General features: G+C 44.7%; 2 protein-coding genes across 2 annotated transcripts; one reads left to right on the top strand and one right to left on the bottom strand.

Moving 5' to 3' along the window:
• Positions 1–365: 365 nt before the first annotated feature.
• On the bottom strand, positions 366–3,165 carry RhiXN_06993 (CHAT domain protein; the record flags this gene model as incomplete). Its single annotated transcript, XM_043326809.1, has 3 exons — positions 366–1,154; positions 1,214–3,093; positions 3,153–3,165. The coding sequence occupies 3 exons, from the start codon at positions 3,163–3,165 to the stop codon at positions 366–368; spliced, it is 2,682 nt and encodes an 893-aa protein (XP_043185281.1).
• A 6,939-nt stretch (positions 3,166–10,104) lies between these two features.
• RhiXN_06992 (Retrotransposable element Tf2 protein) lies at positions 10,105–12,171 on the top strand (the record flags this gene model as incomplete). The annotated part of the gene is made up of 2 exons (XM_043326808.1): positions 10,105–11,007; positions 11,044–12,171. 2 exons carry the CDS (start codon positions 10,105–10,107, stop codon positions 12,169–12,171), a joined length of 2,031 nt encoding a protein of 676 aa, XP_043185280.1.
• Between the last annotated feature and the right edge of the window lie 1,069 nt (positions 12,172–13,240).

Below are 13,240 nucleotides of genomic sequence, written 5' to 3'. Positions count from 1 at the left end.
TCGATCCTTGAGCTTTATATTGGCATTCTATCCATTTGTATCAATATCCATGAATCTATGATCCAAAATGCGACCAGCACTTTATCTTGGAATTGTCACGTAATGGTGTATTTTACTTAAACACGTATTCATTTCACAGACAACAACGGTGATTGAGTATACTAGCCGTAGCCAGAAACTACTCTCGGAAAGCAGCCCTTTCCTGCGGAAGCATAAATCGGAAAACTTGCGAATATATGCGGTATAATACCAGGCTATATTGATTTGAATGTACCACATGTATGCTACCATATAGTACAATAATTCCACTTAAATCATCATAAAACATCACAAGATGATAAAATCTCTGAGACTACATTTTGTGATTACGAACCAATGTGGATATACGGCACCCACCGCCCAAACTCCTTCTCCCCAACCTTCTCGCGTAGCCCCGCAACAGCATAATGAACCGCTCTCCCCGCCTCTCCATTCCCGACCTTCCCAGCTTTCATCAACATCTCATACACCTTATCAGCCACAAACGGCGCATCCTCGTCCATCACAGACCACATCGACGCAACCACGCTCGGATACCCAGCCATCATCATCCCAGACGCAAGATGAATAGCCTCATCGGGCAACCGTTCGTCCCCCGTCGCAGTCTGGCACGCAGACAAAAACGCGAGTCCCTTGTTTTTGAACGATCGTTGGGTGATGGTCACTAGGTCGAGGGTCCCGTCGTGCAGGTAGAACCCGCTCTTGGTCGGGTTCATAATGTTCTGATGAGCGTGGCATGCCAGGTGCACCCAGTCGTATCGTTCCATCTCGGCGAGCACGGTTGCGGTTGTCGCTTGGTCATCTTTCAGCTGTGAGTACACCGCTCGGTGTTGTGTGTGGTTCTTAAGACATTCGAGCTCTCTGGTGACGCCCTGCAATGGACTGTGACCGGGTGTGATCGATTGACCGACGGCCAGCACCCGAGGAGGTCGATCTAGCACGGTAGGAACGGATGATAGCAGAGCATTAAGAGTAGGCGTATATGAGGATATGACATGGTCAAACACTCGTGATCGCGGTTGGCCGTAGTCCCCGGCCGCATGTAGCGGCAAGAAGGTGATGGCTCCTGTGGGACACCACGTGACATGGGGGAGGTCGTTTGGTGCATCGTTATCCTAAAGAACGCGCGTTAATATGCATATACACGGTGATAATGTCTAGTCGGCCGACGCACGAGGTATCCCAGGTAATCAAGCACCGGCTTGACGACTTCATTCCAGAGACTAGCAAGCACCAGCCCGATGTCAGGTTCAGGCTCTGACAGAGGCAGAGCCTTGGGCTTGAAACCGCGCTCTCGAAGTCGCTTGTTCCTCAGCATGGTGTCAATCTGCGAGCGAGCATTCCGCGCTTTCTCCTCGGTATAGTCGGAAAGAGCGAGATGGCCAACGTGGTCCTTTCCAGGCTTGATCACAAGCGCATCGCAATGGGCGTCGTGGCAGTTGATGACAACCACAGGTCCGTATCGAGCAGTCTTTAAGAGTTCCTTTACTTCCATGGGTCGAAGAAAGGTTTCGAAACCAGGCAACTTCCGTACCTGGGCTAGTAGATCGTCGTATTCCTTTGCCAATTGATGGCGATGCTCTGAAGAGTATGTGACAGAGCTGGGTGCTGGATTCTGGGAGCTTGCATGATGCAGCTGTTTTGCAGTTTCCCGCAGCTGAGCGGCCAAGGCTGGATACGACGATTCCAGAGTGTCTAGAGGAGACCGAAGCATGAGCGACTGATTCCACACCACGCATCGTGCATGCTCTAGCCATTCGAGCGCCAGACTATATTCAGATGAGCGAATGGCAGCAGAGGCAGCTCGGACTGCAACGTTCTCTACTAGGGACAGGTCATGGTACCGCTGAGAGGTAGTAGCGCCAAGCCATATGAAGTGAGGGAGAAGGTCTACCACCGCGCGGAAAGCTTCAATAGGGTTAAGGTAGTTGTATTTGGACGTCAGCTTTGCCCATTGAAAGGCGTTGTTAAACACGTCGCGAGCTGCACCTGTGAGCAGCTGAGAGGCTTTGCGAAATGAGTCGAGGGAGCTGTGCAGGCAGTCAGGATCGCTTGTGTAGAGGTACAGCTCGTGAGATGATACAGCCAAATTGAAATGGCGCAAAGATAGAGTGGGATGTCTATCGGGGGTCAAATTGAGCGCAAAAAAGTCGTGTTCGAATGATTTGTATAAATCAAGAAGTTTTCCTGTGCGTCGATATCTATCCGAGTACGACACCCCCAGAGTTGCATGCCGGCTCGGCAGGTCAGGATGGTCGTCGGGAGTAAGTTCGAGTGCACAAGAGCTATGTTTGACTGCTTTGTTCAGATCGTCGACTTGTCCCAACTCCCGATATCGATCTGTGTATGACACTCCTAGAGTTGCATGCCGGCTTGACAAATCCGGGTGGTTTTCGGGAGTGAGTTCGAGTGCACGAGATTTGTATTCAATTGCTTTGTTTAGGTCTGCAACTTTTTTCAGACGCCGATACCGATCTGTGTATGACACTCCTAGCGCTGCATGCCGGTTTGGAAGGTCCAGATGACCATCGGGAGTGAGTTCGAGTGCACGGGAATTGTATTCGATTGATTTGTTGAGGTCATCGCCCTCCCCCAGACGCTGATATCGATCTACATATGACACTCCTAGAGCTGCATACCGGCCCGGTAAGTCCGGGTGGCCGTCAGGAGTAAGTTTGAGCGCACGAGACTTGTATTTGATTGCTTTGTTGAGGCTGTCCACTTTACCGAAACGTTGATATAGAAGACCATAAGATACCCCAATATTAGCTAGCTGATTTGGAAAGTGCGGATTGGTTTCAGGCATGATTTCGAGCGCACGGACATCGTACTCCATTGATTTCTCCATATCGTCCAATTTCCCAAGCCGCCGATATCGATCATCATGATATGCTCCCAAGCACGATAACAGGGTCAACAAGTCTAAGTGTTCACTTGGAATCAGCTCCAGGGCACGATTTCCATAGTCAATTGCCTTCTCAAGGTCATCTAAGTTTTTGGACCGCCGAAACTCGTTGTGATAAAATTCTCCTTCCTTGTATAGATCTTTGTAGTCTATAAGATTACATATAAGTGGATGATGAAAAGATCCAGCAGCCTCCCTTGGCGCTCACCTAAGCCATCCATCGATACCCAAGAGTGAGCCTTTACTTTGACCTATGTCTGACACAATGCCAAATCTCTTGCTACTATCCTAGCAATCTTCTGCGGTACTCTTGATAATGACCTGTATTTCTTCCGCCAGTGATCAGAAGGTTATACGAGCTGTAATAGTTGTATCGAATGCCACACACTTCCCGGTTGCTGGTCCAACTTCCCGTTTATGATCGAGTAAACTGGTTGGTCACAGCCAAATGACTAATTCAATATACTGAACTTATGCCCTATCTGCACCTATCATGTCAAGAGATTAGTATTTTGCACTCGTAGCCACCACTATGAATTGCTTGAACTGCCTTTCTTGCCTTGTTATATGCCCTTAGTAGTCAGTACCACCAGAAGTTTTAAGACGCTCCCAAGTCCAATAGCTTGTCGTATGGGCTGAGTAGTATAATGGTGGTACGTTCTACTGGGCCCAGCTCTGCTTTTTGTCTTATCAGTGCGCAAGCGCAGAGATTGACACCTGATGCACAGCCTAAGTCCGACACCCATCACCTCACGTGAACTCCCTAAGCCTTGTTCGTATGTGTCTCTTGTTACGCTTGTGATGGATGTATACATAAATCTCACGGGTCGTGGCTGATTCCTTATGCAAGTTGTTATGAATCACAAGTGTTGCACGTTGTGTAACCCTCTGGACTTCACCTGGACTCAACAGGATGAGACTTATAGGGGCCTTTTGTCACGTAGGTCTACTTTTGGAATTTAGTCTGCGTCTATCAAATATTCTTTACAGCACTTTGGTCGATTGCTGACTACAAATGGGTATGTCATTAACATTCAGCTCCGACCTTAGGCCTTTGGCCTCGTCCGCTTTACTTTGTTGAAATTTCTGGATTTGGGCTCGTATATGCACTGAATTTACAAGCATAAAAAGCACAGCATGAAGAACATATGGTCCAAGTGCGTGCTTGTTTCAGCGGAAATCAGGTGGCCAAACAGAACACTGACATGCAATGCAGATTAGATTATGGTGTTTCGACACTATTGGACTCTAATAGTATTCAATGACTTGATAGGCGACGAGGTCGTAATGACAGCATACATTCTCACCAACCCCGACGGAATACCTTAATTTACAACTTAGCAATTCATATACTCTATGCCTGTATACCAAAAGCTAATAGGACTCTCGATTTATTCCAGCAATAATATATGCTCAATCAGAAGTTAGGCCTCTGGACTTGCTCGTCGTACCACATATAGTTGTAGCAAACTCAATTACTCAAACACAACCATGTGATCACGGCTCTTAGTATCCTAACCATTCCTGTGTATCTCCGTAAGTTCCAATCCATAGCCTTTATTTTGGTAGAATATATTATGTAGTGATAGGGTTTGGGTCTAAGTTCTGAAGATATGATGTACTCGCCTCACGGTGATACGACGCTCTTCTTTCATGATCATGTGATTCCAGGATGGGCTTAGCCACGTATCAAATGTCAAGGGCCAGGCTTCGCAAATCTTGTCCAACTCACCTATTTTATGCTAGCACGAATGAGCTGGAAAAATGACAGCTTCTTCTAGTTAGGTCGGCCGGGCTCGAGGACCGCATTGCTTTAGCAAGTTTTCAACTCACTTTGTCTCTCATTATTTCTATTTTTGAATCTCAATTTATTATCCTGTACACCCTCTAGATCCGGTATGCAAGAAGCCCCAGACTACATAGAAAGAGAAGGAAAGAAAAAGCAAAAGAGAACAGCAAACATATAACGTGAAAAGTGAAAGGTGACAATGGGACAAAACATAAATAACAAAACTAGGTATACTTCAGTGTCGCTAACGCCCGACGGACAAGCGCCAACCTCCTCCGCCACCCACTCCAACCGCACGGTGTTTTTGAAGCACACCACCTAAGTAACTAGGAGCAAACTGATGGGGACCGGTCAAGCGCTCGCTCCCTATGACGGGAGCATAAATTGGTGTATTTGTTCCTCCATTCCCCTCCCTTATATCTTGGTCCGTTTCCCTGCCTCCCACCTTCAACCATGGGACCAGTTTCCATTGTACCGTCACCTTTGTTTTTTGTATATACCCAAATAAATACTTGGAGTCTTGTTCTCATACTTTAGAGTGTAATCGTCTGGGATTCTACTACTTTTGGGGCCCAATGGCTTGGATATATTAGATAATTTAGCAATAATTTGCCCGGAAGATAATATGATTGGTTATGATCAATAGAGCAAGCGGGAGGACAAAACTAAAGGGATTATAAAACACCATGCATCACGTTGCCATTCAAGTCTGAAGTCAAGCGCTTGGATACTTCACACATGGCGTGTTGGTATAGAGACAAAGATATGATAAATAAAATATTTATTTGGGGAAAGCAGAACAAGGGCTTTATTTGTCATCAAGTTGAGCAGAGATTGAATCCTTAGAGGAGTCCTGAGTCAGTATTGTCAAGCACGTTTTGGTAGAAATTTACCAAGTAGATAACTTAATGTATACATGCCGCCAGAAAATAAGAGACCCAGAGCCGGGTCCACAGTGGTGATCAGAGTGTCCAAGAGAGATCCAAGAAGGAGCCCAAGGGTATCTTTGTTGTTGACTGAGTCTCTCTGCAAACACCCTGCAACAAAAACATTCTCTCCACCCATGTGAGACACGTACATCCAATTGCTGTGTTGTTTTCAGTGACAACATGGGGCTGGGGAGCATTTCTGTTGTAGACACAATCAATACCACGGAATTTATTCCAACTTTCTCAGATTTAAACAAAAACAAACAGACTACATTTTCAATCACATGACTTTGGCGCTTATATCTTATGCTAAGCGCCAAGCCACATCCCCATCCGCGCTTAATCAGCATACATAGCTACCTCCACCTATGACAACATCATGACATGTCAGTGACACATATGAATGAGTAAGGCCAACTGCAGAGCGGGGTTCTTATTGGATATGGTTTTGCATATTATACATTTGTAATTAGTTCACCTCTGTAATATATAAGGAGGCCAACCAACCATGGTAACACCCAGGTCAATTACCTCTTGTTGCATCCACTCAGTGTACAAGGGCCTTATAGCCCAGTAAATACTTAGTTAACTACTTAGAATAGTCTACACTGCCTTAAGCGGCCTTGTTGTTGTACCTTGATAGCTTGTCACTGCCTTAAGCAGTCTTGTTGTTGTAGGATAGTTGCTTGTTGCTGTAGATAGGTTTGTTGTTGCCTTAAGCAACTTTGTCTCTTTTGTACCCTGCGGCCACAAGCGCCATCCCCCTTGACGCCCTAATGGATGTTTAGGACACTAGGTAATCAACCTTACGTTGGTTGCAAACCGTTCTGCATCCCTGCCACTAAGCCCCAACCACCAAGAAGGTTACCTGTACTAGCACAAGCAAAATCACATGATTGGACTCCCCTTTCAGCTAGAATAATCAAAAAGCTGTTGGTCCCACATAGTAGCAAATTGCTATAAGGCAGGCTATGTTAAGAGTTGTGTAAGTACAGGAGTAAAAAAGAATTACTATATACAAGATGTATATGGGAGTAACTGAGAACTAGTATTAAGAATCAGAGTATATGCACAGAATATATGCACAATATAGGCTAGGTTATCAGGAATAACAACTCCTAACAAATAGTCTAGCAACTATGAGGTGCAGGTGGTTGGTTATGTATAGTACCTTAGACTAATGTTACTTAAGCCTAAGTCACTAAGGGTATGTATACTTAAGGTCTCTGGGATAGTACCTTAAGTAAGAGGGTTACCTGACTAATGTACAGGATTTATAGGGTTTGCCTAATAAGTATAGGACTTATAGATGCTTAAGTAAGACTTAAGACTTATGGGGTTTACCTAAAATATATCTAGGATTTATGAGATATTGTAGATAAAGCTATCTACAATATAGGGGGTATGGTGGATTGAAACACTATCACTCAGTCACAACAATCCTTACAGTATTGTTGCACTATACTCAATGTTGAACTCAACAACTGTGACAGTCAAGGGGCACAGGGTTGCAGTAAGTACGCTAATAGGTTACCCTGTGTCTGTTGGGACTGGCCTATGGTCTTAGTGTGCCAAATAACCTCCTATGCTATTTACAGTGAGTCAATCACTTAAAGTAAATGCGCAGATAAGCTGTTAAAGGCTTGTGTGTATATGTCAATATATAAGAGTAAAAGTAGGATGCATTAGAAGTGTCTTCACAGGGTCCTTTTATACCCTGAGAAGGCGCACAAACAAGTATATACATGATTGATACCAAGAGGGGGTACAGGAGGTACATGTGGCCACTGAAACACTTGAGGGAGCCAATACTTTGGTACATAGTAAACAAACAACAGATCCTAATATTTGCCACAAGGCAATGTTTGCCCCAAGGCAGTATTTACCTGTGTGGGTCCTTAGATGTCCCAAGGCTAAGTGTTTCATCCTTGGAGTAAACAGTCCCAAAGGTAGGATACTGCTGCATGTCATAACCCATATCTGGAGGGGTTATTACCATATATATCCACTGTCAAAGATATATATAGTATATATGATGCACAGTGATATATCAATAATATAAGTTGCTGGGGGACGTTGCACTCCCCCGCCCCCCTAGCCGCGGGCCAATGTTAATGCCTGTGGGCAAGGTCTGAATAATATATTATGATAGAAGAGATTATGTCATCCCCCCCCACCTCAAATCTGTAGTAGTTTAGTATAGTATTTGATAAAGGACTGGAGGGGGGGAGGTCATGTGACCCTGGTGGACTGTCAGTCTCTAAGTCATGAGCCCTTAGAGTAATGACAGTTCTGACTGCATATATGTGAGTATATGCGGCCTTCTAAAGACTGTGGAATATCCTATTAGTAGGTGGCTTGGTCAGGAGACATGCCAGCAAAGGCATGGGTTGTCAGAGTCTGACTAATGAAGAATGGGATATATGCCTAAAGAGGCAGTGCTGGCTTTGGGGATAAGCAGAAGACTGCAACCAACACTTTAGATAGAGAGATTACTTGCCAAATATGGCACAAGACCCCTTAGAGTAGAGCAGGAGAGTGGGGAGGGTAGTCAGTAGATTGACAGGAGGTCAAGTTCTGGTCTGAATGCCAGAACTCTCCCTTCATTATATACATCATACAGAACAAGGGAACTGTAAAGTACAAAGGAGAACAATGGAAGACATACTACAAAGGTATGGGTAACTAAGAGAACAATAGAAGACATACTACAAAGGTATGGGTAACTAAGAGAACAATAGAACAATGCAACTAAGGACATATGGTAACTAAGTAACCAGAGGACAAAGCTAACAGGCTAAACAAAGGGACCATTCACATTCCATGTTGATTGCTCTGCCAGGGGAGTCCTGCATGGCCTGTGGTCATGTTGGGAACATCCCCTGGTCCATATAATTTGTAAAATTTAGATAAAATGATAATAGAATATTAGGGTATCTGTGTCCATGCCTCTTGGGTCATGACATGGGTCATGACAGGCTCCCTCAAGTGTTTCAGTGGCCACATGTACCTCCTGTACCCCCTCTTGGTATCAATCATATATATGTCATGCCCTAGAGGCGTGACCACCTTAGAATCCACTAAGTCAAAGAAATAGTGAATATATGCGCTATTTTCATGAAGATTTATGGATATATGCATCTTTATGCTATTTAGGCGCTGAGCACTTATTATGTAATCTCATCACATGACCTTTAGTCATGTGATCTTGTTTTCTTATCTCTGGTCATGTGACCTTATCTTTGTTATTGTGTTTGTCACTGTATATACTATTCCCCTTGCTTGTTGAATATATAAGGAGGGTTCTGAGAGCCTTAAGCCTCAGAACTCAACCTCTTATCCCCTTCCACACCTACCTACCCTAAGACATACACTTAAGAGTATTGCCTGAGAGCATACCAGTCCCTGTCAAAGGTTCCTTGCCCTGCTGTCTTAACAGCTTTAGTGCACTTTACTTTATATAGGTCTTGTCCTACCCTTTCCTGGCTTTGCCTTGAGCATTGTTAGGCCCTACTTGCTGATAAGTCCTATATTAGGCAATAGCTTGTTAGGTTTTACCTCTTGGTAGTTGTTGGCTCTGACAGTATATACTTGTTTGTGCGCCTTCTCAGGGTATAAAAGGACCCTGTGAAGACACTTCTAATGCATCCTACTTTTACTCTTATATATTGACATATACACACAAGCCTTTAACAGCTTATCTGCGCATTTACTTTAAGTGATTGACTCACTGTAAATAGCATAGGAGGTTATTTGGCACACTAAGACCATAGGCCAGTCCCAACAGACACAGGGTAACCTATTAGCGTACTTACTGCAACCCTGTGCCCCTTGACTGTCACAGTTGTTGAGTTCAACATTGAGTATAGTGCAACAATACTGTAAGGATTGTTGTGACTGAGTGATAGTGTTTCAATCCACCATACCCCCTATATTGTAGATAGCTTTATCTACAATATCTCATAAATCCTAGATATATTTTAGGTAAACCCCATAAGTCTTAAGTCTTACTTAAGCATCTATAAGTCCTATACTTATTAGGCAAACCCTATAAATCCTGTACATTAGTCAGGTAACCCTCTTACTTAAGGTACTATCCCAGAGACCTTAAGTATACATACCCTTAGTGACTTAGGCTTAAGTAACATTAGTCTAAGGTACTATACATAACCAACCACCTGCACCTCATAGTTGCTAGACTATTTGTTAGGAGTTGTTATTCCTGATAACCTAGCCTATATTGTGCATATATTCTGTGCATATACTCTGATTCTTAATACTAGTTCTCAGTTACTCCCATATACATCTTGTATATAGTAATTCTTTTTTACTCCTGTACTTACACAACTCTTAACAGGCAGACCCCAACTAAAGTCAAAGAAGTCCAATCATTCCTAGGTTTTGCCAATTTCCTATGTTGATTTGTGGCCAATTTCAGTCACATGGCCAGGCTGTTACACAACTTGGTAAAGAAGGACACACCTTGGAGATGGGACACTAGGGAACAAGAAGCCTTCAAAGGCCTGAAGGAAGCTATCACCAATGCCCCAGTACTCTGCCATGCTGACCCAACCAAACCCTATTTCCTAGAGATGGACACCTCTGGCACGGCCCTGGGTTCCATACTTAGCCAACAACAGGAAGACAGTTGCTTACATCCTCTGGGATTCTTGTTGGAATCCTTCAAAGGTGCCAAACAGAATTACAACACCCACAACAAGGAACTCCTGGCAATCATCCGTTCATTTGAATACTGGCAAATCTTCCTGGAAGGGACCCTGCACCCCATCACCGTGTTCACCAATCACAGGAACCTAGAGTACTGGAAGGAGTCAAGAACATTCAACTGTTACCATGCACAATGGCACCTCCTACTAGCTGGGTACAACTTCCAAATTGTATACTGCCCTGGTAAACAGTCTGGAAAACCAGATGCCTTATCCTGCCAATCCAATCATGCCAACATTCCCCCTGACAACCAGACCATGTTACCCAACCCTATATTTGTCAACATAGCCATAGTCACACCCAAAAAAGAGCTCCAGTGCCAAATTGAGGCTGCCCTAGACCAAGACAAATCCCTAGAGGAAATCTTACAATTCCTCCAAAACAAGTCAAAGGCACCCCCATCCATCAAACAAGCGTTTAGGAATTACAAAATGGAGGCAGGTCTAATATTCTATCAAGGGAGAATTGTGGTCCTGGATGTGGGAGCCTTACAAACAGAGTTACTAAGGATTTACCACAACAGCCCCTTGGCAGGACACCCTGGGAGACAACAAACCCTGGAACTGTTATCATGCACCTACTACTGGCCAGGCATCTGCGCCAACACATATTGGCATGTTGACTCTTGTGAAACTTGCTAATGGATTTGAAAGCCAAAGTACTCTCCCATACTGCCTCAGCCCCTTGAGCTCCCTACCAGACCATGGCAACATATATCTTACAATATGATAGTAGACTTGCCCAAAGACAGTAACAACAACTCTATCCTAGTCATTGTGGATAGTTTTACCAAATATGTCATCCTGGTGGAATGCTTGAAAAAGCTCAAAGCTCCAGCACTGGCAGACCTATTCCTACAGCATGTGTGGAAACGCTATGGCATGCCCAAAAAAACAGTCTTGGATTGTGGAAGGGTCTTCAACAACAAATTCCTCAGGGCATTGTACCAGCACCTAGGGATAGACCCCCACTTCTCTTTGGCTTACCACCTGCAAAGCAACGGACAAACAGAACAAGTAAACCCCACAGTCAAACACTTCTTACGGGCTTACTCAGGAACTAATCAGAAGGACTGGGTCAAATGGTTACCTATGGCGGAGTTTGCCTATAACAACGCAGTACATAGCAGCACTGGCAAATCTCCATTTAAGGCACTATATGGATGGGAGCCCTCTCTGACCCCAAGCAATGTTCCAACAAATGTCCCAGAAGCAGATGACATGGTTGCACAAATAGAAGCGCAATGGCAGGAAATCAAGGCCGCACTCCGGCAATCCAAGACACGTATGGTAGCCAGAGAAGCAGGAGAACCACTGGAATTCAAAATTGGAGAAGAGGCCTGGTTGGACGCCAGAAATGTGAAACTGAAAACCCTGAGTCCAAAGTTAACCAAGCAACGCCTAGGTCCCTTTAAGATAATTGAGAAAATCTCTGACCAAGCATACCATCTAGAGCTTCCGCCAACCATGAGGATCCACAATGTCTTTTATGTGGGGCTACTATCTAAAGTCAGAAGGGACAAGAAACATACCTTTGAAAATTGCCCACCACCAGTCACTGTGGACAGTGAAGAGGAATACAAGGTTGAAGGCATAACAGACGCTGAGGAAAGAGACGGGAAATGGTACTTCTGGGTAAAATGGAAGGGATATGGGTCCAAAGAGAACACATGGGAACCTCAAGAGAACCTAAAACACACATGTCATAACCCATATCTGGAGGGGTTATTACCATATATATCCACTGTCAAAGATATATATAGTATATATGATGCACAGTGATATATTAATAATATAAGTTGCTGGGGGACATTGCACTCCCCCTGCCCCCCTAGCCACAGGTGTTGTAGACACAACAGATACCAGGGAATTTATTCCAATTTTCTTGATTTTAAACAAAGTAGAATGGACTACATTTTTGATCACGTGACTCCGGCGCTTATATCATACACTAAGCGCCAAGCCACGTCCCCAAACCGCGCTTACTCAGCACACGTAGCCACCTCCACCTGATGACATCATTACAACACGTATGCATGAGTAAGGCCAACTATGGAGTGGGGTTCTTATTTGATAAGGCTTTGCATATTATACATTTGTAATTAGTTCACCTCTGTAATATATAAGGAGGCCAACCAACCATGGTAACACCCAGGTCAATTACCTCTTGTTGCATCCACCCACTGTACAAGGGCCTTACTGCCCAGCAACCACTTAGTTACACGCCTTAAGTGTTGGACTCACTGTACATACGTAGCTTGCCACTGCCTTACAGTGTGTGGTCATTGTAGATAGGTAGCTTGTTGTTGCAGGTAGCTCCCACACCGCTTTAGGCGGTTTTCACTTAGTTCCATACGGCCACAAGTGCCCACTGCCTTGACGCCCCTTAAGGACGTCTAGGACACTAGGTAATTGACCTTAAGTTGGTTGCAAACTGTGCCCACCAGCACCCCTTTACTTAGCTCAACAACAAGAAGGACCCCTGTACTAGCACAAGGGAAATACCGGAGATTGGGATTGCCTTTTGCTGTCAATAATCAAACCAGCGTTGTCCCCTCCTAGTACCAAATTGCTATAAGGCAGGAAGTCCCTATTGCCCGCATACCCTGGTTGCTGCACCCTTTACCAGCGGACCTAGACAGCCAATACACCCGCTTGCAGAGACTGGGTTCTACATCACACCTGCCCACGGCTGTGATTAGCAATTCCTACTGTTCAATGCTAGGTTGTTTGACGCAAGGTCTTAGCAATTGAGTAATAAAGCGCTCATAAGTCCTGTTACAGGCACCTTCCCTCTCCACCTTGCCACCATTACCTCCTGCACACCCCCTCAATCTTCCTCCTGAGCAAC

The sequence above is a fragment of the Rhizoctonia solani genome, chromosome 13 (assembly GCF_016906535.1).
Source record: "Rhizoctonia solani chromosome 13, complete sequence".
Taxonomy (NCBI): Eukaryota; Fungi; Basidiomycota; class Agaricomycetes; order Cantharellales; family Ceratobasidiaceae; genus Rhizoctonia; species Rhizoctonia solani.
Note: the sequence above shows the minus strand (reverse complement) of the source record. Positions and strands in the feature narration are given on the sequence as shown.